This window comes from the organism of the source record quoted next, unplaced genomic scaffold (assembly GCF_019419815.1).
Source record: "Pyrus x bretschneideri cultivar Hongxiangsu unplaced genomic scaffold, Pyrus_bretschneideri_v1 Contig24, whole genome shotgun sequence".
NCBI classification, from domain to species: Eukaryota; Viridiplantae; Streptophyta; class Magnoliopsida; order Rosales; family Rosaceae; genus Pyrus; species Pyrus x bretschneideri.
The window spans coordinates 1897359-1924098 of NW_025999546.1; the positions used below are offsets into that span (position 1 = coordinate 1897359).

The following is a 26740-nucleotide window of genomic DNA, read 5'->3' on the forward strand; positions in this document are numbered from 1 at the left end:
TAAAATCGCTTCCATAGGAAACTTTTTTCTTCTTGTTAGTGCAATGAATATATTTGGAAAGAGAGTTTCAGCTGACTTACATAGGTGTCCACTCAAATCGTCATGTGCTAACATAGACATTGGGTCAACAGACTAAAAATTAGTTTTGAATCTTACACCAGCTTTTAGTCTTAAAGTGATGTTTTTTTTTTTTGTTAAATAAAAAGTGATGTGTTTTAAGAATTAATATGAAGTTTTTTGTAATTAACAAGTAAAATTCCTTAAATTTAGATAATTATATTTGTTTCCTTCTCTTTTATTTATTTATTTTGTTTTGTTCTATTTTATGGCTTTTGTTCATTTAATTAAAACTAGCAGAGAGCTGTGAACAATTTCTCTTAATTACTGTTTTGTTTTCCTTATGTAAATATTGTGTATCAAAAGTGAGGGTAAAATTGAAAAAATAAGTATATGATTGTCATTTTCTAAAAAAAATAAGGATATAATTGTCATTTTGTCAAAATGTATAAAATTATTATTTTACCCTCCTTTTGTCAATAGTGTTTATAAAAAATGAGGGTAAAAAAAAAAAAAAAAAAAAGGAGAAAAAAAGTTGATAAGGAGGGTTCTCTTAATAAGAGTATAGATTTAACTAATTAGCAGTGCTTGTGTTTCTAATTGAAAGTAGACGGTGAATGTCTGAATGATTTTTTTGAGAAAAGATGCAAAACTTTGAAAGATACAAAGTTCTCGTGACAGCTTACATACATATAGTTAACTCGTGCCCCCTGATTTGGGTCTGTGCATGCATACATGCTTATAAGCAAATTTTATATGGTAGCATGAACAAGAAGCAAGAATAAGCAAATTTTGAGCACTGTTAAAAACAATTCCACCGCTTAGGGCAATAGTTATCCAAGTAAATGAGTAACAGAAAGAAATTTCTTAGTGAATACATAAGTGCATTTTCACCGAATTAATTGATATTAACAAATTATTTAAAAAATAATAATAATTAAAAGATAATATTCTGTTTAATTTCAGATAAAATGTTTAACCAATTTTGTAACATCACTTGTAATTTTTTTTGATAAATTTTTTATTAGATTTTTAACCAATCTCGTAGCGCTAAGCGTCAATGATCCTATAAGAATCTTGTGGGTAGGTTTCCGATTAGATTTTTAACCAATCATGTTACGTTACATGTCACTATTCTTTTAAAATCATTATGGATAGATTTTTGATAAGATTTTCAATCAGTCCCGTCGTGCCATGCGTCACTATCCATTTAGAATTTTTGCGGATAAATTTTCAACCATTCACGGCGACAAGTGCCAATATCCATTGGAATTGGCATTTCGAATTTGCTGAGTGCGTTCAATGGGGATATTCTTTAACATATGCATCCATTCCCATGTGTCACGTTGCGTGCGAGTAACTGGACGGATGAAGGCCACTCTGTAAAGAAAAAATGGTGTCTTTGGTGGTTGAGCGGCAAAACCCTAGGCTAAAACCCAGCGTATATCAGCGAGAGCTCCTTGCATTGAAGAGAGAAGAGCATAAACTCTTGGCTATAAAAAATGCAACCAACCCATCTCTCTGCTTGTGCGTGATAACGAGACAAAGCTAGAGAGAGAATGAGAGAGAGCATAAGAAATTCCTTCACCGAGGAGGGAGAGGAAAATCTCAAAACCTTCAAACCCTCTCACTCTTTCGTAGCCAAAATACACTGCAAAAGAAAGGTATTAATTCTTATAATTACTTGTCTCTGCATTTTATTTTTCTACATGTTTTTTTTAAGTAATTTATTGTTTCAAATAATCATGTCCGTTCGGAGGATCCACCTCGCCTGACGTATTTTTCCAGTAATGTTTTACTTTTCACGCCAAAATGTCATCCACTTGTGCACCCAAAACTCAAAATGATCTAAAAAATATCTGAGACGCCCAAAATAAAACCCTTGAATTTTTGGTCCGCCCACCCCAGTGGCCAACCGGAAACCAACACCGAACCCAGTCGCCATTCTATATTTTTCTCTCACTGTCCAAACACTCATCATCCATTAGCCAACAAACCACAGACAAATCTCTAAATTTTTTAGTGTTTTTTTTTCCACACAAATAAGCGAGGAAAATTAACAAAGAAATCTCCAAATCATCATTTATCTCTCTTCTTCACTCTCCTACTCAGCAAGATGCACTTTGAACTAATGCTGCACTTTGAACTAATGCTGCATTTTATACTGATGCTGCATTTTATAAATTAATTATGGTTCTACTTTCTATTTGTAAATTGATTCTTAAACATCTGAAAAAGAAAATGAATATGCTTCTAAATTTTTTGAGTAAAAACATTAACCGTCTAACTTCGATGTTGCACTTTGAACTGATACTGAACTTTGTAAATTAATTATGATTCTACTTTCTGTATGTAAATTGGTTCTGCACAATTATGCATCTACATTGTGCGTTAACAACCAATTATGCATCTACCTTGTTTGCTAATTGATGCTGCATCTACTTGTGCGCTAAGTGATGTTGCATCTACTTGTTTGCTAAATGATGTGGCATATAGCTTGCGCGCTAATTGATACTACATATAGCTTGTGTGCTTAGTGATGCTGCATCTAGGTTGTGTGCTAAGCATCTGCCTTTTGCATCTTGTTTGTCATTTATATGACTTTTTATTATTTGATAATTTATTATACTCATGATCGTTTCATTTTTTTATGAAGATGACGACAAAAGTAAAACATTTTGCAATAAAAAAGAAATCAGCTCCAAAATCTCCTGCCGTAAAGGGTCGAGCAACATATGAGAACTATGCTCAAATAAGACTGACTCTCTTGGCTTTTGCATAACTAATACAAGAGCTCAAGCCAAAACTTGAAGAAAAACCAGAAGTCTTGGCATTCATATATAAGTCACCTTTTGCAGACTAGTGAAAGCTTACCTAAAAGGTGAATTACAAATGAAGAAATCAGACTTGGATGTCATACATATAGTAAACTGGTATGACACTGAAAAGAGAATGTTCAAATTCAAAAATGGATATTGCAAAGTAAATGCTGATGATGTCCAATGCATATTTGGGATCCCAAGCCGAGCCAAATAAGCCCCTTAGTCAACAAGAGACTCAAGAATCCCAAAGCCGAAATAAAACAGATTTGTTGACAAATAAGCTGAGGGCCTTATTTGCTTTGGCTTGGGATCCCAAATATGTGTTGGACATCATCATCATTTACTTTGCAATATCCATTTTTGAATTTGAACATTCCCTTTTCAGTGTCATACCAGTTTACTATATGTATGACATTCGAGTCTGATTTCTTCATTTGTAATTCACCTTTTAGGTAAGCTTTCACTAGTCTGCCAAAAGGTGACTTATATATGAATGCCAAGACTTCTGGTTTTTTCTTCAAGTTTTGGCTTGAGCTCTTGTATTATATCTGCAAAGGCCAAGAGATTTAGTCTTATTTGAGCATATTTCTTATCTGTTGCCTGACCTTTTACGGTAGGAGATTTTGGAGTTGATTTCTTTTTTCTTGCAAAATGTTTTACTTTTGTCATCATGTTCATAAAAAAATGAAACGACCATGAGTATAATAAATTATCAAATAATAAGAAGTCATATAAATGACAAACAAGATGCAAATGGCAGATGCTTAACATACAAGCTAGATGCAGCATCACTAAGCACACAAGTTATATGCAGCATCACTAAGCATACAAGATATATGCAGCATCACTTAGCAAACAAGTGATGCAGCATCACTTAGCAAATAAGTAGATGCAGCATCACTTCGCAAAAAAGGTAGATGCAGAATTGGATGTTAATGCACAATATAGATGCATAATTGTTTAGAACCAATTTACAAACTGAAGGTAGAACCAGAATTAATTTACAAAGTGCAGCATTAGTGCAAAGTGCAACATCAACATCAGTTCAAAGTGTAACATCGAAGCTAAACGATTAATGTTTTTACTCACAAAATTTAGACGCATATTCATTTTCTTTTTCAAATGTTTAAGAATCAATTTACAATCAGAATAGAACCAGAATTAATTTACAAAGTGCAGCATCAATATAAAGTGCATCATCAGTACAAAGTGCAGCATCAGTTCATAGTGTAGCATCAGTTCAAAGTGCAGCATCAGTTCAAAGACGATTAATGTTTTTACTCATAAAATTTAGACGCATATTCATTTTTCTTTTTCAGATATTTAAGAATTAGTATACATATAAACTAAAAAGCGAAGTTGAAACATCTAAAACATTGAAATTGTTTTTTCATGAATTGGAGCACTGAATTTTTGGTAAAATCAAGTGCAAAAAATACTTGATAATGCATGCGTTTTTTACAATTTTCTTTTGCAAACACAAGTGCAGAAACACTTTGATAATGCATCCAAAACTTTAATAATGCATTCATTTGTGACATATTTTGAATTATAATCATGCAAAAGGACGATTTTGAGTAGTAGGAAAACCTTTGAAACACTGATCTTTCTGGAAATCCGGTTGAACTTTGTGAATTACTTACTGAAAATCCGGCTTGAAAGTGTCGGAAACTATGGAGATTTTAGGATTTTTTGTCTGGGGAAGTATCTTTTTGTGTGAGAGAGAATTTGAAATGATAGGTTTGGGGAAGAGGAACACGGGTATTGAATAAGGGAAAAGGGGAAGGAACCGGTTAGTTTTTATGATTTTTGTTGTGTAGTGGTTAACGTGGCCGTTTATTAACGGTTATAGTCGAGTGGCATGGACCGTAATTTTAGTCAGTCCTTTTCTTTTTGGGTTGGGCTTAGTTTTCTGTTATTGATTTTTTTTTTTATCCCTCCTTGTAATGTTTTAAAAGATGTAGAGTTGTGTGAAATATGGTACATATTTGTGTCTCTATAAGTAAGGCCTTCTTAATTTTAAGAGAAAGTTTATTCTACTTAAATAATATATTTCATTTATGTTATAGTACTAAAAAAATTATTATGTTTTTATTTTTTATTTTTCAGCCATATATATATAGTTGCTATATGTGCCTGCACAGTGCTTCATCCACACTAAAAAAATGCATATACTCTCGAAAGAGTATTGCATCGGGCGTGTTTAGAGAGACGGCATTCAAGGTCCTGACAGAGACGAATATTAAGGAGAAAAATGAAATCTTTTGGGATACGGGGGAGATGACTTGGTTGTGATATATTAACAGAGGGTAAGTTGAGGTTTGCGACAACATTTTTGACCGGAGCTAGGACTGTATTCCATTTTATTTAGTTAACCAATTACTGGTTGTATTGGTTTTTATATTAATTTATTAACTTCTACTTGTAAATGGGATCTTGAGCTGTATGAGATAGCGGATTACATGAACATTAGTGAAAAGGATGGTGTAACGATCAAACACGTGTTGCTTCATTTTCCTTTGACAGGTGACGTGTTTGTAGGTCCATGATCACTATACAATTGTAAGTATCTAAAACTCTTCAGCCATAATATTGATACGTGACGTATTTGTGGATCCATAATTCGATCATGGTTTAGAGTTTGATATACTCACAGTTGTGTAGTAATTGAATAATGGACCCACAAATACTTCACGTATTAAAGAGAAGTGACGTTTGTAATCTGCTATCTTAAGATCCCTAAAAGTTAATAGATTAATATAAAAAACAACACAACGAATAATTGGTTAACTAAATGAAATGGAATGGCAGTCTATTACTCTTACCTCTGGTCGAACACTGGCTAAAGGTTATTTTTGTTTCAGAGGTATGCCAAATCTTGAGGCATATCTCAACCCATCCTCTGTTTATATATCACAATCAAGTCATCTTACCCATATTCCAAAGAACTTCATTTTTCTCTTTAACATTCGTCTCCATTCGGACCTTGAACCACCTCTCTCTAAACACTCCATTTACAATACTCTCTCGACAGTATATGCATCTTTTTAGTGTGAATGAAGTCCTGTGCAAACACAGTTGCACATATAGCAACAATATACATATATGGCTGAAAAATAAAAAAAAAATTATTTTTTTTAGTAATATCATATCGATGAAATCTATAATTGAAATAGAATAAAATGTCTTTTAAAAGTTAAAGATATTAATGAACTAGTCGAAAATTAGAAACATAGTATATATTTGTGAAAAAACAACAAAAAAATGTCAGTTGTCCAGACAAAGTAAATAAAAGGTCTCTGGTATTCCAGGAATACAAGCAAACAAAGTGCGGGGTTGGGAAATATTTGGAGTTAAAAGGCTGATGTTGAATTATTGAAAAAAGAAGTGTTTGATGACAATAAAGTAGGTGAGAAAGTAAACAGATGGGCAAAGCAATTCTTATCGACAACCGGGAAAAAAAACTCTTACTAAGCGATTGAGCTGGCCTTACCAAATTATATATGCTATGTCTTGCTATAAGTTTCCGGTGAATGTCTGTAAGAGATTGAAAGAGTGTTGGCAAAATTCTGATGGAGTGGACAAAAGCAACTGATATGAAAGTATCCAAATTGGCTAGACCAAAGAAAGATAGGGATTGGGATTCCAATATCTCATGCATTTTAATCTTGCCTTGGTTGCTAAAATTGGATGGAGATTTGGTTAAATGTCCTGATTCACTGCTGGCTCGAGTTTAAAATGATAAGTACTTCCTGAATGCGGAATTTATGAATGTTAGTTTCAGAGGGAATCATCGTGGGGTTGAAAGGGTATTATACAAGCACGACAAGTTTTGAAGGCTGGTTTGCATTGGAGAGATGGTGCAGTTCGAGATGATCCTTGGCTACCAAGCTTAAGGACATTCAGAGTTCAAACTGCAAATCCTGAAGTTCCCATGCATGATAGCGGCTGATCTGATTAATTAGGATACGAAGGAATGGAGACAAGCTGTACTGTTTCAGCCGGAGCTAACGCCATTTTGGGTCTACCACTCAGTAAATTTGGTTGTACATGCAGATAATTAAGTTAAGTTTGGCATTCCAACAAGAAGGGACTTCATACTGTTAAGTCCGGATATGAGGCAGCTATGGAGATGCAGCAGAATGGGAATTTCGAAGAAAAGGAGATGGGAAACAAGCTCTTTTAGAGAAAATCAAAAGCCTTGGGCTGAAATTGGGAAGCTTACAAAACTTTATATGGCAAATCTGCCACAATTTCTTAGCGGTCCAATATAATGAAGAAAATAATAGGCATCACTTTCAAATTATATGGGCATCCAAATTACCTACTACAAATCAAAACTTCTCTCTTTTCACTTAACTCTCCTACTGTCCTCAAACTCCTTTAAGTTTCATCTTCTCCAAGCTCACCCTTACAAAGGAAATAACAGGCATTACTTTCAAATTATACGGCCATTGGAATTACTTGCGTCTTTTGATATGTTCACCTGGAAGAAGCACATTTTTCTCCTTTCTCCAATTTACAGTTTCAAATACCCTTGAGTCGTAATGTTCCAAAACCCACCAGGACTTTCGGTCGTACTCTGTTTCCAAGTACGTACGTTTCTTCTTCTTTTCTTAATTATTTGTTATAATATATTACATATATCATATATGTGATGGTTATTCTATGTTGGAAGTTATCTACATATATTTATAGAATGATTTCTCTTGATATCGAAGAATTTAAGCTGGATTTGTAAGGCCTACACCAATTCTAGCTTAAGCATGGCCAATGACTTTGGAGGGCCGTGATCTCATTGGTATTGCTCAACCTGGGTCCGGAAGACGCTAGAGTATCGGATGCCTGCAATCGTCCATGTAAACTCCCAGCCAAAACTATGTGGATATTATATATGTTTGTTATCCTTGAGATAATTAAATCCTAGCTCTTTGAATCATATATATTTGGCTACATATTGATCGGGAATAAGTTTTCGATTTTATATTTTTCTTTCAGCTCCTTGAGATGGCCCAATAATATTGTTTTGAACGCATTCATCAAATCCAACGAGTATACTAAATTTGGTGCAACTTCCGACATTAAAGCCTTTAACTGTTAGATTATAAAAATTCTAGTTTGTAAAGTGAAGAATGAATTCCACATTGACAGGGGAAGAGACCTTACATGGACTTATAAGTAGGTTGAGTTAATCCCCGTACTGCAAATTAGTTTTATGGTGGAACCTCAACTTTCTTCATGGTATCAAAGCAGGTTGTCACACATGTGAAGCCAAATGGTCACACATGCTCCACATCATCCAGTTGTGTTATCGACTTGTTAGGTTTGAAAATTCGCTTAATAGAGATAGAATCAATATGCGTTGGCGGGCCCTACCTCTATTAAAATGACGGTATAATTAGGTGGTAATTGTAGCATTACTCATATAGATGAGACACACGTGTTGATAGACGCTACTTTTATGAGAGAGGCGGTACAAATGTGGTAAGTGTAGCATTACTCATAAAAACTTGAACCATTTCAAGAAGTTTCCAAGTGAATTCCTAATATATAAAGATTGAAAAGAGACTTGCCGTCCTCCCAAATATAAAACCTGAAAAATGGGGGGAGGGTAAAGCATTTCTATCCCCCATCAAGGATATTGACGAATTTTTATCAAAATTGACGATATCGGCAGATATTTTGATATATCCACAAAATATATGAATTACCCAGACATCGTGCATTGAAAAGGAGAAAGATATGCGATTTTCTTGCTAAAAAATGGCATTGGCGTGACTTGCAGAGTCACCCTCGCGAAGAAGGTTACAACCCTATTTTTTTGCAGTGTCGTTTGAGAGAACTGCCTTTTAGTCAAACAGAGCGTTGCATGATTTGTTTACATTTTGTACGTGGCATGGTTTAATGACATTTGTTCCAGCTAAAAATAAAAACAGAAAAATAATAATTCATAGAATCCTGACAGCACAGGGTTTATCAATAGTATTTTTTACAAATTACGTAATTTTATATAAAAAATCTTGTCACAATATCCGTCGATATATTCGTAAATTGAGTTGTTGATATTTCTGTGAAAACCGATGATCTGCACTAAATCTCCACCTTTTTATGTTTTTTGTCATATATTATTCAAACCCCCCTCCCACAATGAAAAAATCAATAAAAAGTAGAAAGAACAGATTCAATTCCTTGATCCATCTAATAAGTGGGAGCCTAAAGCCAATGAGAATACTGATCTCTTATGGATTCTTTCAGTGTGCATGCATCACGAATAATGAACAGTCGATTATGGTTCTCAGTTGATCAGCGAGAATATCATGATCTTACAGAAATGCATAACTGTGCACATCCAATAGCTGGTAGTTTAATATCAATGGCCAATTTGCCTAACGTACTAGTAATGCATAGCATCAGGACCTTCCAATTTGACCAGCAAATTGAGGCACCATATATGATTCAGTACAATATATGAGTAGTTAAATGAATTAGTGCAGAATATATGTCGACGCATGACGCATATATCCAAGTGCAGTTGGATGCGTGCTTTCTCTCCTTATAAAACGGTCTGCATGTTCTGCTTATTCACCAAGAGTTGATGAGAGAAAACATCCAGCTAGATAGGTGGTGAAGTTATTGAGAGGAAGAGAGACATGTCAAGGCCATCAAGTGTCGTAACTTTGCAGGGCTCTGAAGCAGCACCACAGAAGCGGAGGCCTACTTTCGGAAAAAGATTGGAGACCATCGACGAAGAGAGTGAGCACGGTGGTCGCAGCGAGAAGCAGCAGTTACCTGGATTTGGATCGGCAAGTAACAAGGCTGAAATTCCCAAACAAAGTCATGCTGTGGTGGCTCGTTGATCAAGTTTCAATAAAGCACGACCAAGTATTTGAAGAAGTTAAGGTTTCATCGTAAAACCAATTGGTAGTATTGAGAGTAGCTCAATTACTTATAAGCACATGCAATGTTTCTTCTTTTTCCGATGTGGGATTGTACTCCTAACACGCTCCTTGAATGTGACGAATTTTCAAGCCTAACACGTAGACAACACAAATCGGGATGAAGTAGGGCACATGTGGCCGTTGAGCTTCTCATATGGGACAACAACACTGATACCATGGAGAATGTTGAGGTTCCACCATAAAACCAATTAGAGAAGGTTGTCCTCGTGTGTGGAACCCATAGGTCACACGTGCTCCACATCACTCAGATATGTGCTTTTCACGTGCTAGGTTTGATAATTTGTCACACGTAAGGGGATGTGTTAAGAGTATTAATCCCGCATCGGGGAAAGTAGCGACCTTGCATGTACTTATAAGTAATTGAGCTACTCATTATACTGTCAATTAGTTTTTTGATGAAATCTCAACTTTTTTATGTTTGAAGTAGTTTAACATAAAAAGGAGCAACTGCACTTACGTATGCTATTCAAAGAAAAAATTGTTGCCTATGGAGCAGTAATACATACATACATATATATATATATATATATATATGCATATGGAGTGATTGTGTATATAGTGCTCTATTGAAACAATACTACTCTCTGGAAATAATGAAAAAGGGGTGGAAGAACAAAACAAATGAGCATAATAACATTTGTGACATTTTGAACAATATTCTTGTAGCCTAGCCGATCCTAACCCTAAACCCTACAGCAGCCTTCCCCTCCCTCCCCACGGTTGGCACCAGGCCTCTTCTCTGACACTGTCAATGACTTTGTTGTCCCTCTGGTGGAGCATAAACTTTAGGTCTTTTAATAATAATCTTGTAGTGTAGTTAAGAAGCACGACACCATCTTCAAGTTTTATGGATGTCGGCATTGAATTTGACTTGAATTTCTACATCACACAATACAATTGTTTGCACGCCAATGAAAAATATTCAACCCAACATTTACAAAACTTGAAAACACTGGAGGAATTTTTTTTTGTAAATAGATTTTAAATCGTGATGGATTCTTTTTTTAACCCCTTAAATTCTTATTGTTCTATTGCACGAAGATTTCAAATGATGACATAATGTCATATTATCATGTCAATTCGTACAGAAATGCTTGCCTATTTGCAGTCTTAATTAGTGGCAGTTGAATGAGCCGAGCCATTTGCGCTCAAAGTTTAGTTTGTTTAATTTTCTTTTCGAGCTCAAGCTATACTCGGTTCTTATGCGAATTGAGCTTGAGAGAGCTTGAAAAATTCGAGTCTGATACTGAATTCGAACTGTTTCGAGCTGCTCACGAGCTTTGCGGCTTAACACACTAATGCTCAAGCTTCGTTTCTTTCTTAATCGAGCTGAACCTGATGCGAGGTCGAACTTTTTTGAGCCGATTTACAGCCCTAGCTCTGATTGAGGTTTTATTGAGATCAATTCCGTTCATATCCTTAACATGTAAACAACTCTATGAAATTTTCATCCCAGTACATAGTTTTATTTGTTTATTAGGGCCTTAGCTAGCTTCATGCAATCCCAAGAAAATATTGGGCAATTTCCATGCGATCCAAAGCCAGTAGGGCCAAACAAAGTTGACAACTACGTACTTATGCATGAACAAATCACGAATACAATTGATGAAGAGAAGATTTCAAAGAGCAATAAACAGCATGCCAACCATTCTGAGAGAGGTGCACCGTGTCCCAAAAGAAAGACCTCTCAGGATTACTGCATATGCCGTACTTCTTTGCTCCGGTACTCTGGTCCACACTCCCACATGAGTATTCGCTGCTCACCCCGACACAGCACGGTTTCAGTGGATCATCAATCTGGACCGTCATTTTCCCTGCTATACCAAGAAAGCATGCGCTCGATCAACTACTTGAATTCTCATAAACAAGCATATCATAGAATGCATAGATTATGCAGCAACTGAGATATTAACCAATATTTATTTCAGTTACAAGATATCAAAAAATATATAATCTTACTATACATGTAGATGATACGTTGCCGAGTGCACGCATTCCAGTACCAGACAATTAACAGCTACTTGATGTTAAATAGAGGAACTAAAGAGATGGTCAGCTAGTTGGTGGTTCGTATATCATGCATTGTTAAAAATGTCATCCTGCATGCATTCCTTTCTGTTCAATTTTTCGTTGTGTTTTTTCGCATGATGACTTTTATGGAGTGGATCGAGTGTCAATAACAGCAACCATTCAACGCAATTACGTACCTTGATGATCTTTCTGGGGCTTAATTGCAGACAAAAATGCGCCATAGAGATCCAAGATTACAAATGCAGATTTGTTAGACTCCTTATTTAACTGTTCCATGTTTTGGCGCAAAACTTGGTTGTGGAACATCGACGCCAAGTTGAGCGTTTCACTGCAGTTCTGATAAGAAAGGAAGGAAGTTAAGAGCGGCAGACATCCCATGGGCTCTAGTGCTGTCACTGCTATTTTTCGCACTCCCAAATCACGTATACTCATCAAATCCACAGCAATCTGCTTAACAATCGATTTGGTGAACTCTGCCAAATCCTGTCATTTGGAGGAGGAATATCAGTGCTGAAGTTAGTAGCAAGTCTCACAATTCAATATATGTATTTGATGTGATGCCAAGAACCCCAAAAATAGTTATTACTTGATTCCAAAAAGTTCAATTTTTTTTTTTCTTTCAAAAGCCATGGTAATCTCTGTATCTAATTAGAGTGTGTAATGCTAGGTGTTAAGCATTATGTAGAAAAGAGAACAGAGAGATTGTAGAAGAAGAAGGAAACAGAGAATACTTAGAGAGAGAAAGAGAATGATTGTTCACTTTTATTTTCTTGATTGATTCATTAGTTACAGAGATACAGTTGCTATATGGATGGATATTCACCTAACTACCTTATCCGAATCTTACATTAGCAACAATCCTAACTACCTTATATGTTTGGCTAATGACATGTGTCATGATCCACACCTTCCATATCCTATATACTCTAACATCCCCCTGCAAGCTCATGGTGGTACAAGCATGAGATTGTTGCAGTTGGAGTGTATTTGACAGTCTAAACTCTTTTTGGATAGTATTCCTTGCAATTGGGAGAGTGGAGTATTTGGTCATTGTTGCACACATACCTTGCAATAAGAAAACCTCCTGGCATCTGGAGCTTGTATTTTACCATTATATCATGTATACCATAGTACCCTAATCAACGTAGACTTGGTGCCCCCACCCTTATCAAAAATTCTCATATGGTAGCCTAACTGAATATCAAATATACTTCCACCATTGCATAACTGAAGTACATAAAATCCTCGGAACTCATGTACAAAAGTTTGAGTAGGAACACACGATTGTAAACCCACTGAAATCAACTGAGAATCTGCACTTTCCTTGTCAATACATTCCAAAACTTGTTTTTTTGCATCATCTAAAAACATTTCATCTTCTGAAACAATGAAGTGAGAGAGAAAGCCAGACTGGTGATCATAAGCTGTATGACTTTTAACATTAGAATTGCTTTGTAAAGGTGTTTCGTGATTTTGCAGGATGACTGGACACACTAGTTTAAGTTGTTGATCCAATGTGCATTGACATGATTCAGGGGTTGAAACTGAAGATTGAGCATTATGTATGTGATAACAATCAACATCAAAATGATCTTTCTGTGAACAAATTTGATGTGATCCGCTAGTTTGTGAAGTTTCTGCACCAACAGAACTAGTTGGTTGCTCCTCGGTTTTCATTATAATTATTGTATCACGATCGTTCTGCTTTGAAGCACTGCTAGAAGCTCTTGTTGTGGAATTAAGTGGCAGGGAAGATCCAAGGTAATGAGAGAAAGAATTGACCATAACAGAATCCGTCTCAATTGACTCCATTGGATCAGAAAATCGAACCTGATCTTGCAAGTTTGGATCTTGTGTAATAGATGAGTTGGTAGTTTGAGTATAACACTGGGCAGCAAGATGATCTTTATGTGAACAAATTTGTCATGTAGTAATTTCAGGTGGCAGAGAACTAGGATATGGAGATGGAGGTGTGCCAAGAATTCCATTATAACTATCAACATTATTAACATAGCTTGACTGGCATGAACTAAAATTGGATTAAGCATGATAGCCACCATGGAAGCTAGCATGAAATTGAGAGCTAAAGAGAGGAAAGAAAGAACCCTTTGTCTCACATTCAACAAGAGCACAATCCACAATGGCTTCCTCAGTGAGCAATTGTGCACAAAAGTACTTAAGTGAAATGATGCTCTCACGCCCTCTGAGGACACATTTAAATGTGTTATAATTTGGAGGGAGTCTATTCAATGCAATGATCACAAAGTCTTCATCAGCAAGTGTGACACCAAGAATAGAAAGTCCATCCCTTGCTTCTTTAATTCTTTGAAGATACTGGGAAATTGAATTTGATCCCTTCTTAATGTTGTAAAGATTAGTCTGTAATTTGATTATACTGGTTTTTGTACTTGGTAAGAAAAACTCGTTTTGAAGACGAACCCATATCTCTTGAAAACTCTTGCTACCAATCACATAGGAAATAGTGGATAAAGAAAGTGTGGTAGTATGTAACAACATCAAGCAATGATCATGCATTTTCTAGATTTTGTACTCATCAGTTTCAATTCTTGAAGATGAAGTACCAAATGTTACCTCTGAATCTCTTGAAGAAGACGAAAACTGAGCAAGACAAAGACTTGATTCGTCAACGAACCCCATAAGTCCATGGACTTTAAGCATCAATTGCATCTGAAAATGACATTGTAGATAGTTGGTCTCATCCAGTTTCACAGTAATAGACGTGGAAACGGATGAAATCAATCCAGTGATTGGTGATTGTAAGATTTGAAGTTGATTCACAGTTACCATTTCGGAAAATTGTAGAGAAATCTGTATGAGGAAAAGACTCAAACACCTGGTGTGCACAAACTTTCAGAGCGAACATAGAGATTGTATCAGAGAGAAATCTGTCTGAATTTTATAATTGGTTCTTGAAACTTCTTGATGATACTTACAGAAAGCAGTGCTCAGCGCTTGAACTACTAAAGATGTTCCTTCAAACTATAGGATATGGTAATTTTGGCTCTCTAGTGGAGTAAGTCAAAGACGGCTTCAGGAATTTTCAACAAACTCAGCAGCAAATTCACGGAATCCAGTCTCAGTTGCAGCCACATCACCATAATCTCATTCGACTACCCCAACAATGAACCAACAGATGTCTCGACAAATTGTTGGAACGTCTACTTTATCCCATAAAGTTAGGGATAGATTAGCAGCCAAGAATATACTTTGATTGTAATTTATTATAGTTGACTTTGTATAGAATAATTTACTTAATTGTATTCCTTGATTATAGGATCATAGTTGTATATATATTTCAACTTAATGAATGAAATCATCATTCTGGCAAACATCATTTTTTGTCATTCTTTACATGGTATTGCAAGCTAGGGCAAACAATAAACCCTAGTTTTTTCTTTCCGCTGCCTTTTTTCTTCGTCGTTGCCTACCTTTAGCCATGGCCAACGGGCAAACCTCTATTGGAAGTAAGCCTGATGCTTCCAATCCCTATTTTGTCCATCATGTCGACCATCTGGTAATGGTTTTTGTCTCCAAGCTTCTCAATGGAGACAACTACGCCATTTGGTGTAGTTCTGTGAAGCTTTCCCTAAACGTGAAGAACAAGTTGGGTTTTGTGGATGACACACTGAAAACGATTGGTTTGGGTAAACGGTGTGGATGACTCTATTATTTGGTGGCCTTAGTTTTAGCAACACTGTAGCCCTCTGTCCAACCTTTCTGCCACTTTGTCACCTCCTTCACCGAGTTATGACACCGTCATTTGGGTCACCTATCACCTTCTAGATTGAAGTTTATGGAAAAACATTTGTTACATTTTCCTTTTCATTTGAATAAGGCTTGTAATGTATGCCCATTGGCCAAGCAACATCGCCTTTCTTTTGGCACTAGTTCGATTAATACTAAGAACTCTTTTGAACTTATTCATTGTGACATTTGGGGTCCCTTCAAAATCAAATCCCTTTCTGGAGCTAAATATTTTTTTAACTGTGGTAGATGATTATTCTAGGTTTACATGGGTTTTTCTTATGCACCAGAAAAGTGAAACACAAAGCCTACAAACTATATGAATTGGCCTCTAAACAAATCTTCACAAGCCTAGATGTTATTTTTCATGAAAATACCTATCCTTTTCAAACATTGCCTCCTTCAAACACGGCACCCCTCCTCACTTCTAATCAACCTCAACCTCTCACTCTTACTCCTACCTTACATTGTCCCACTCTTCCTCACCTTCCTAGCCATTTTCTCCATCTCCTACTACACCCCATAACACTGATGTTGATCATTCTCCACATCCCTATGTTGTCGAGCCTAATCCTACTACTCTTGATCCTTCTCCTATCCTTCCCGTCGATCCCAACCTCACTCTACCTATCCTTGAACCACCCTCCGCCCCTATTGGGTGTCTTCTGCACCACTGCACTGCACTGCACCTGCTTACTCAATGACAATGTTTGCTCGCAGGTGATGTTACTTGCCCCCAAACTGTCGCTCTCTTCGTTGTCAAGCTCCATTCAAGGCACCAGGTGTCCCTTGGATCATTTTCTTTCCTATCATCATTACTCACCCTCATATTTTGCTTATATTAATCATGTTAGCCATGATGTATAACCTCGTACCTATTTCGAGGTTGCTTTTCACTCTCACTGGTAGGTTGCTATGCAATCTGAGTTGCATGCATTGGCCGAGAATCACACTTGGACTCCCACTCCTCTTCCTCTTGGCAAGACTCATATTGGTTACAAATAGGTTTATAAAGTCAAATGCCATTCTGATAGAACCATTGAGTGCTACAAAGCTCGTTTGGTGGCCGAAGGTTACACTCAGATGGAGGGTGTCGATTACCATGACACTTTCTCGCCCACTGCTAAACTGACCATTGTCCGTTGCTTATTGTCCATTACCTCCGCCCTTGATCAGTCCATTCATCAGCTTGATGTTAATAATGCCTTCTTACATGGTGATCTTCATGAGGAAATCTATATGTCACCACATCCTGGTCTTCTGCAACAAGAGGAGCATTTGGTATGTCGCCTCCACAAGTAATTGTACGATTTGAAGCAAGTTTCTCACCAATGGTTTGCTATGTTCTCTGCTGCCATTAGAGCTGCTGGTTTTGTACAATCTAAAGCAGATTATTCATTCTTCACTAATCAAAGAATGAGCTCTTTCACGGCTCTTTTGATTTATATGGATGACATTGTTATCACTAGAAATAATTTGGCTGCCATTTCTTCCTTAAAGTTTTTTTGCACAGTCATTTTTGAATCAAGGATCTCGGAGACTTGAAATATTTTATGGGAATTGAAGTGTCATGTTCCCATAAAGGTATTTCCATTTCACAACGAAAATACACTTTGGAGATCTTCAAAGATGTTGGCCTCTTGGGAGCACGGCCAATTGACTTTCCCATGGAACAAAACTTGAAGCTTTCAGATAAAGGGGGAACTACTCAAAGACCCATCACAATATAGAAGAATTATGGGGCGCTTGATTTACTTGACGATAACTCGTCCTGACATCATTTATTCAGTGCATGTCTTGAGTTGCTTCATGTAAGATCCCACATTGCCTAGGGAAGTGATCCTTATATGTATATTCCCATCTCTACTTAGCACGAGGCCTTTTGGGAGCTCACTGGCTTCGGGTTCCATTGGAACTCCGAAGTTAAGCGAGTAGCGTGCGAGAGTACTCCCATGATGGGTGACCCACTGGGAAGTTCTTGTGTGAGTTCCCATAAACAAAATTGTGATGGCGTGGTCGAGACCCAAAACGGACAATATTATGCTACGGTGGAGTTGAGCCCAGGATGTGGTGGATCTCGGGCCGGATGTGACAATTTGGTATCAGAGCCTAACCTTGACCGTGGTGTGCCGACGAAGATGTCGGGCCCCTAAGGGGGTGGATTGTAAGATCCCACATCGCCCAGGGGAGTGATCCTTATATGTATATTCCCATCTCTACCTAGCACGAGGCCTTTTGGGAGCTTACTGGCTTTAAGTTCCATTGGAACTCCGAAGTTAAGCAAGTAGCGCACGAGAGCAGTCCCATGGTAGGTGACCCACTGGGAAGTTCTCGTATGAGTTCTCAGGAACAAAACCGTGATGGCGTGGTCGGGGCCTAAAGCGGACAATATCGTGCTACGGTGGAGTCGAGCCAGGGATGTGGTGGACCTTGGGTCGGGATGTGACACTTCATGCAAGAGCCATGTAAACTACATATGGAAGCAACACTCTGTGTTCTAAGGTACCTCAAAGGCACACTAGGTCAAGGTTTTTTCTTTTCCTCACAAAACAAAATAGTTTTAAGAGCTTACTATGACTCGGATTGGGCATGTTACCAAATTGCTCGAAGGTCTACTATCCTCCTTAATTTCTTGGAGATCAAAGAGACAGAAGACATTGTCATTATCTTCGGCTGAAGCCCAGTATAGAGCTATGACATGTGTTTGTTGTGAGCTTTCATGGCTTTGATACCTTCTTAGAGACCTAAATTTATCACATATAGGGCTTGCAACCCCATATTGCGACAACCAAACAACTTTACACATAGCTGCTAATCTAGCCTTCCATGAACGAACTTGACACATAGAGATTGGTTGCCATTTTATCAGAGACAAAATTCAAGATGGTTCAGTTGTAACAAAACATGTCTCTTCAACACAACAACTTGTAGATGCGTTCACAAAGGCGTTGGGAAATGATGTTTTCTCAGCTATGTGGAAGTTCTAGATATACACTCTCCAACTTGAGGGGGAGTGTTGGAACGTCAACTCTATCCCACAAAGTTAGGGATAGATTAGCAGCTAAGAATATACTTTGATTGTAATTGATTATAGTTGACTTTGTATAGAATAATTTACTTGATTGTATTCCTTGATTATAGGATCACAGTTGTATATATATTTCAACTCAATGAAATCATCATCATTTTGGCAAACATCCTTTTTTGTCATTCTTTACACAAATGCATCTGCAAATGCAACAAATTGCGCATTAAAAAAAAATGTGCCTTTTCAACAACGACAACAGTTAGAAGGAATGGGAAGATGTCAACCATCCACTCCTCGAGCAGGTATAGATACGGATAAGGAAAGACCAATCGTACAGGTCAAGATTGAAGCCCCATCAGAGTTACCATGAAGAGATGGGTAATCTTGATACACCCATAAGACAAAAGAAGAAAGAATTTCGTGTAGTAGAAGCAAAAGAAAGGATCCAAGAAGCTGATCAAGCTTTAATGGCGATTGATACCATGTTAAGCATTATGTAGAAAAGAGAACATAGAGATTGTAGAAGAAGAAGAATAAGAAGAAGGAAACAGAGAAAACTTAAAGAGAGAAAGAGAATGAATTTTCACATGTATTTTCTTGATTGATTCACTAGTTATAGAGATATAGTTGCTATATATTCACCTAACTGCCTTATCCGAATCTTACACTACCAACAATCCTAACTGCCTTATTTGTTTGGCTAATGACATGTGTCTTCATCCACACCTTCCATATCCTATATACTCTAACATTAGGTAGACTAAATTTGCAAACCATATGACATGTCACCAGTAAAAAATAAGCATATTAATCAACCGTAAGATAATAATTCAATCATTAACAACCACATCATGTGATTTAGTGGTAGAGCCTGAATTCTTTGTGAGAGGAGGTCTTTCATATATGTATTGAGAAAAGAAATTTGAATCAAAACATGAACAATTGATGTAATCTTCACAAAACTGAAAGACTCAATAAATTTAATAGAGATAATGAAAAAAGTGTATAATACAATTAAGTGGGAGGTCGAAAGCAGCGTAACTAGTAAAAATTGGAAATATAGGAGGAAAATACAAAGAAATCTGGTTTGAATCGTTTGACAGAAAAAAGCAAGGGGAAAGAGGAGGGTTACAAATAATAGTTGATTAGGTTGTTTTAGAAGTAACATTAAAGTCAATTTTAAAATCATATCCTTGAGTTTCACTAAACTAGAAAGGCAAAGCAAACAAAACTATTAGAAAAATATAAGATGTAGTCAAATTCAACTTTTTCACAAGAACAATTCATCTTCTTCCCCATGTCTCACGGTTCTACAACACAGGCTTAAGGTTGGCAAAAATTTCTTACATAGTGATCAGGATGGGCTTGAAACTGCTTTGGTCCTTTAGTGGCTCCACCCATGATATGGTTACAAAATTTAATTTGAAATTTTGATTCATTTCAGTGTCCAGACTCATCCTTAAACGTTGAATAATATTAGGGAGACCAACAATTTAGATCAAATTTCACAAATTATGTAATGTGGTTGTTGATGATTGAATTATTGCTTAAGTGTTGATTAATTAACGTGTTTATTTCCTATTAACGACACATCTGATTTACAAATTTAATCTAAAACTTTGATTTATCTAGCATTACTTTGTTTGCTATTACTGATACGTGACGTACGAAAACTATGCTGCAATAAACCGTCCTTTGACAACAATTTATCACACGTTACGTGTAGAGTATTAATATTCAAATGCAAGAAATAATTAATACGAAAGGAGTAAAGATACACCAATAAACTCCAAAATATAATATTATCCCAAAACAATAAACTCTATATTGGTTTTCACAAAAGGGGACAAAATGGCCAAATTGCAAGAACCTTGATTATAATGTTAAAACTAACTCCGTATATGTGTTTGTAAGTGCTTTTAAAATATTTAAAAGCGTTTTTGGTTCAAGTGTTGTTAAAACTTGAAAAGCATTTTATATGTATTTTGAAAGAAACACCAATTGTGTGCTTTTAAGAAATAGTACTTCAACCGTTTTTTATCCAAAGTTTTACTTGAATATTTACTAACAATTGGTTTTAAAAATACTTTCATTAAAAGTACTTTCAGGCATTTCAAAAGCACTTTCAAACACTATAATTGTATAACCAAAGGTCCAAAACTCACGAAGACTTTTGAAACAATATATATATAAGGCTAGCTGAACCACCACTTACCTTACTGCCATTGCCTGGTTTAACGAAATGAGATGTGTAGTCGTTCCCCGCAACTGACACTAGAGCTACGGAGGATTTAATTAGGTCGCGTTTGTCATACACTTTTTCTTGTTCAAGCAGAAGTTGGAAAAAGCCGATTTGGGTGGTCAAGTTTGGTCCACTCACCAACGTATCGAAAACTCCCGTCCCTCCATATGCAAAGTTCATCCCGTTCTCCAGTTTCGATTTCTTCGCATATTTTCTCAATGCGTAAGGTAATGGAGATCTTATACCCAAAAATTGAGCTGCATAAATATATTGCAACATATAATTAATTTGAATTTACAATACCATATATGCTATAATTAATTCATTTATACATTATTCCATTTCTGATATACACAAAGATATATCAATGCTTAGGAAAAATTGATATTGAGCGTTTCTCACTTACAAGTTAAAAGAAATATTACTAGACCGTTTAAAATCTAAACAAAAATACTCGAGTTGAGAGAGGGTATGAAAACGAACCCAAATAATCAGTGAGCACACGACCATCCGAAAAACGGCCGGCGGGCTTTCCAGGAAAAGTGATCCCATAAGGTTCCTTCCACGAAGGAGATACAGATTTTCCGACATTCCCGGTATCAGCATACGAGTCCCCGAATACGAAAAGTTTGATGGAACCATCATTTTTGTGGGGTTGGTGGTGAAGGTGGGGGTGTGCCTCAAGAACTTCTGCTACTACATGTAAAAAGCAATTAAAAAAACGTAGTAATTAAATATCCGAATTAATAAATGAATACAATTTGTTTTATGTAATTCTAAAATAAATAATAATTAAGTTATTTGACTAACCAGTAGAAGTGGCGACACATAAAAGAAGGAGACAAAATGAAGAGGCGACGGTGGTTTTCTTCTCCATTGAAACCAGAATATTAGGAGTAATGTTCTGGGGGAAAGATGCTGGGATGAGGACGATATATACATACACACACACACACACACACACACACACACACTCACACACACACATACATGTAACTTACTCGAGAGCATTAGGTTTTACAGCTTAGAAAACGGAAAAAAGGAATTGAAAATTCATATAATACAGTCCAAAAGCTTCGTTTATATTTAATTTATGACCTAATTAACCTTATTAGTACAATTTCCATTTAAGAAATTTTCCCTTCCGTAAAGATGGCAAACATTTATGACATAATATTTTGGATTCGTATGTAATCACTGTCAATCAAACCATAACTAAACATAACATTTTGGATTTTATGATCAATGCAAGCGGTGAAGTGCTTTCTGGAATAAGTACGTGCTTCTTTTATAATCCTAACCCTTTTCATATCAAAGTTTATAAAGCTACCTCACTTTATGGTCTTGGATTCAACTTTTGGGAAATGCGAGTTCGATATATTTGGTATCCTGTTGTGAACCACTTTTGCCCAACAATCCGTTTCAGAGAAAGACGTAAGCAGCTTCATCTTTTCCTGATCCTGACATCTCTCTCCCTCAACCCCTTTTCCTCATCTGACTCTCCAAATTCAAATATGGAGAGCTAAAGAAATGCGATGAGGAAGATAATTAGACAAGAAAGACGAACCTGCGTGCCTCTTGTCTGCGCATCAAAAGACTAAAATGGATAATATGCCTAAACATAATTGACAGTAATAACTCAAATCTATTTCTTTTGAAAAGTAAAATTGTGGTACTCTCAAACGTTAGAGGAATTCAATTTGGTACATAACAATTCACTTCTTGGTGGAAAATCTCTCTCTAACTTTCTCTCTCTTTCATCTGGTTGTTGGCCTGGTCTGGTGGCAACTGATGCAGGAAGAACCAAATGACCGAGGGAGATAATCTGGGAATCACTCTTCAACTGATGCTGGAAGAACCAAATGACCAGGGGAGATAGCCTGGGAATCACTCTTTTTTTTTTTTTTTTGAAAGCAACGACATCATTCATTAGAGAAGCACAACTTGGAAATCACTCAACGAGGACAACGGAACTCGCTCAACATTGCTACGGGATAGAATATGAAAATCACTCAACCAGGGACAATGGAATCACTCACGTTGCTAACTGTGGATTCACTCAACACAACCAAGCCTAACACTTGATTTAAGGAAGGAGAATGAGTTTTCTCATTCCTTAAATCAAGCATTTGGCTTGGTCGTGTAAGCGCGAATCCACGATTAGCAACGTGAGCGAGCTCTGTTGCCCGTAGTTAAGTGATTCCCAATTCATCTATCCCCTATTCTTTCCATTTACCATTGGTTCTTCCTGCATCAAGTAGCATCAGAACGGGTTTTCGGATTTTATCCGAAATCCTGGTGGTAGTGTTGCCCACATCATCTGTGTTCGTCGTAAAAACTGACTTAATTCCCCTGACTTGCATTTGAAGAGTTACTCACTAGAAAGCTTTGGGAGTCTAGTTTTCAACGCAACAAACCCTGCATCAAACCGAATTTTGTGTGTGCAGAAATCGGCAAAACACCGCAAAACATTAGTGCTGTCGCGAAAACAAAATTAGTTATCTTGCGAGTCAATTTTCGATTTGGTTAAATATTGCTCGACCTTCATGCCATATATCATTTGAAATCTTTTCCAGTCTAGTTTCTAAATTTTCAAGCAATTCCTCAATCCGTTATTTCTACAAAACAATATCCTCAATTTACTAAAGCATGTTGCTGTTGCCAGTAAATGAGGTTGGATGGGTTCTAGAAATGGCTATCTTTGATTTTTCAGGTGACAATTTTCTAAATCTCAATCTTCCTCCAAATTTTGATCGTTGTCCAGATGGTTCATGTGAGATTTGTTGTACATGTATTAAGGTTGAAAAACGTTCCAACAAGGAGTTTGGCACGAAGGGGGAACATATAGAAAACAGTGATGTAGTTGAGAACTATGTCGAATGGGATTTTGCCTTGGTTTATGATCATTACGAACGCGATGGAGTACAAGCTCTTATTATCCATAGCATTCATGATCCTTTTGGGACAATTTTGTCACTCAAGATATGAGGGGAGAGCTTTTTGATAGAAGAACTTTTCAACGTAATTTGAATTATCTCGACTCATTTGAAGAAGTGATTTGGAAGCACCATTCCAAGGTGATTATTTTGAAGAAGAAAAGATTAATTTGTGCATGGTCTATAGGAACTTGGAAAATTTTGGTGCTAAATTGAGTATTGTGGAACATCTTGGTTGGACATCCAAAAGATGGAGGAAAAAAAAAGTCAATTGAACTAGGGGTGGGCAAACGGGTCTGGGCCCGCAGGTAGGGGCAGGTATTAGCGGTTCGGGGCGGGTACAACGAGGCTCCTAATTTTAAAAAAGAGAAATGGGGCGGGGCGGGGTAGGCCTTTGAAATTTTAGGTTCGGCTGGTTCCAAAATTATAGAAAAACAGGTACCCCGACCGGCCCGTTTGCAAGAATACCCCGTGTTGGGTACTGTCTCCCAGGGCCATTTCCTATTGTTCCTCCCCGCAACAGTTCTCACTCTCGAGAACTCTCCACACACACACACCCTACTTCCCCCTCATCCAATCTCTCAAACCTTCTCCCTCATTCCTTTTCTTTGTTTATCCCCCCATCTTTGCAACTCTCCTTCCTGAAGCACAGACACACCCCACCCACACCCCACCTAGAAATGATATGCTACCGTCGCCTTCCTCCCCCACCAACTCCTCCGTCTCCTCATCCGATCTCGATACCAAGGTAACTCATTTCCCTTATTTCTTCCAATTTCGTCAATTTCTTAATTTTGATTTACAAAATTTGTGAAATTTTACATCACAGGTTTGGCTTCTGGCACTCCTTGTCTGGGATGAAGATGGTTTTGGTTGGCGGGTACAAGTGCTTGAAAGACAGGTTGGGATCTCCGCATTTGAGTCGTCCAGCTGCAGGATCTCCACTTGGTTTGGGTACTGCTTGAGGATGCTCCAGTACATGGCGTAGATGTGCCCCGGCAGCCCCGCCGCCATGTCACCGAAGCCCTTGTACTCCGTCCACTCTCAGATCTGTGTCTGGGTTTTACGTTTTGAGTTGAATCTAGCTCCGTTTGATCTTTAATTACAATCACATTTATACAGATATAAATATTAGATATATAGATATACATAATGTAATTTTTTGTTGAATTGGTGTTGTGAGTGATTGATTTGAAGAAAAAAAGATGGAAATTGAAAGTTCACCCTACTTCTGTCGAACTTGGTAGTTGATGGACTCGGCAAGCTCGTCTTTTTGCTCTTCCTTCGTAGTAGTAGCTATTGGAAGAGAACTCCGAGGAGTAGGACCCATGCGCCATCCCAACGAGCTCGTCGGGAGAGCTAAAGAAGAAGAGAATAAAACCGATGAGGGTCTTGATGTTGGAAAAGATCCGGAGGATGAGCGAAGGCGATCAAAACCAAGGAAAAAAAAAAGGAAAAAAAAAAAAGTAAGAGGACTACCTGTCCCGAATCGGCCCGTTTGAAATGGGCTAGGTTAAGTCCGGTTCTAGTGAGCAGATTTGCAATACCCGACCCGACCCGTCCTGTTTCTTTTTTAAGCAGGTCTGGTCTGACTCCTCCAAATTTGGACCCGACCTGGCCTGTGCTCACCCCTAAATTGAACCTCGAGGATGAGTTTTTTTTCGAGAAGATGAGAATGATGAGGGAACAAACATACAACTTGGAAATTGGTCACGTGCATTGGAATTGGAATAATAATGGCAGTGCACTTTTAATTACTTAGAAATTTGTTAGGTCCATTTAGAATATGGTGAGAGCCTTTTGGGAAGTTGTAATTCATTTATGATTCCTTTATCCTTCTTTAAATTATGATGTAATACAATCATTTGAGGGATGATTAATGAAAAATAGTTTATTTGTCGTGTGCATTTGAAGAGAGTGATTTCTCCTCCTAAAATCAAGCATTTTGCTTAGTCTTGTGAGGGAATCCACAATTATTGAGATTAGATTTTATACAAAACGAAAAGTATGTTGAAACTTGCCTTGCCATTCATCTCTCTGAGAGCTGCACTAGCAGCTTCCTCCGTAGTGTATTCTATGAATGCATAACCTTTTGACCTTTTAGAAATTTTGTCCATTACTATTTTAACTGTTGAGACAAGCAGTTCACCAGCGTGAGCATACCAACGGCAGGAAACCAGAAACACCATTTTAAGTTATAGAAAAAGGTAGTACCTTCAACAAGCTCTCCACAGCCTTCAAATGCAGCACGTCTACTATAACCGTGCTTATGGATTAGACACTCTATGAGATTCAAGAGTTGTATCTTGAAGTTGTAGATAGCCGTTATAACCGGCACGTAGGGAGACATCTACGGCTTTAAGACAGTGACAACACACCTCTCTTGATATCACAGGCTAGATCATTCTTTACATTTACCATTTTACTGTTTTATTTATTGATATATGTGTTTGATGCATTTGAGTATTATCTAATTGATTGAATTTACATGTGTATTATGATCATAATCATTTATATTATCCTACATCCTATTCAAAGAAATGAATGTTTAAGATCAGAACTGAATTTGCAACGTACCAGTCACAAAAAAAGTTTGTTTGTTTTGATGGGGGACGTTTCACTTGCCTCTCCAGATGTTGACAGATCCGCAGAATTCTGTAAATTGTTACCTGACAAACACATGGCTAACTCATATTTTCTTCAGGAATCTTAACTTCGTATCAAACCATGAAACAAAAGGAGAAGCAGCACACAATGCTTTAATGGAGAAACAAGTGCAACAAGTACAAGTGAAGGAAAATGAAGGGACACTGAAAGGGTTGTAGTGGGTGGATGAGATGGGGACTCCATAGCTACCTAGCCGGCCCCGCATTGTCATGTCGACAAGTGTCCCATGACTT

General features: G+C 37.1%; 2 protein-coding genes across 2 annotated transcripts; both read right to left on the reverse strand.

Moving 5' to 3' along the window:
* Positions 1 to 11384: 11384 nt before the first annotated feature.
* LOC125478323 (GDSL esterase/lipase At5g03610-like) lies at positions 11385 to 12362 on the reverse strand. Its single transcript, XM_048586447.1, has 2 exons — positions 12046 to 12362; positions 11385 to 11652 (listed from the first exon to the last, which is right to left on the reverse strand). The coding sequence occupies exons 1-2, from the start codon at positions 12299 to 12301 to the stop codon at positions 11429 to 11431; spliced, it is 480 nt and encodes a 159-aa protein (XP_048442404.1). The 5' UTR covers positions 12302 to 12362; the 3' UTR covers positions 11385 to 11428.
* A 6479-nt stretch (positions 12363 to 18841) lies between these two features.
* Positions 18842 to 26190, reverse strand: LOC103928652 (GDSL esterase/lipase At5g03610-like). Its single transcript, XM_048586490.1, has 6 exons — positions 26055 to 26190; positions 25862 to 25968; positions 25445 to 25538; positions 21388 to 21564; positions 20878 to 21161; positions 18842 to 18862 (listed from the first exon to the last, which is right to left on the reverse strand). Exons 1-6 carry the CDS (start codon positions 26188 to 26190, stop codon positions 18842 to 18844), a joined length of 819 nt encoding a protein of 272 aa, XP_048442447.1.
* Positions 26191 to 26740: the final 550 nt, after the last annotated feature.

What these genes read in the sequence shown, in the direction of transcription:
- LOC103928652 (XM_048586490.1), bottom strand. Translation starts at nt 26,190, where the DNA reads ATGTCTCCCTACGTGCCGGTTATAACGGCTATCTACAACTTCAAGATA. An exon ending in CTGTGGAGAGCTTGTTGAAG is followed by an intron (nt 25,969 to 26,054) that starts GTACTACCTTTT and finishes TTGTCTCAACAG; the next exon opens with TTAAAATAGTAATGGACAAA. An exon ending in AACCAGGCAATGGCAGTAAG is followed by an intron (nt 18,863 to 20,877) that starts GTAAGTGGTGGT and finishes TTGCATTTGCAG; the next exon opens with ATGCATTTGTGTAAAGAATG.
- LOC125478323 (XM_048586447.1), bottom strand. Translation starts at nt 12,301, where the DNA reads ATGAGTATACGTGATTTGGGAGTGCGAAAAATAGCAGTGACAGCACTA. An exon ending in GCCCCAGAAAGATCATCAAG is followed by an intron (nt 11,653 to 12,045) that starts GTACGTAATTGC and finishes TTGGTATAGCAG; the next exon opens with GGAAAATGACGGTCCAGATT.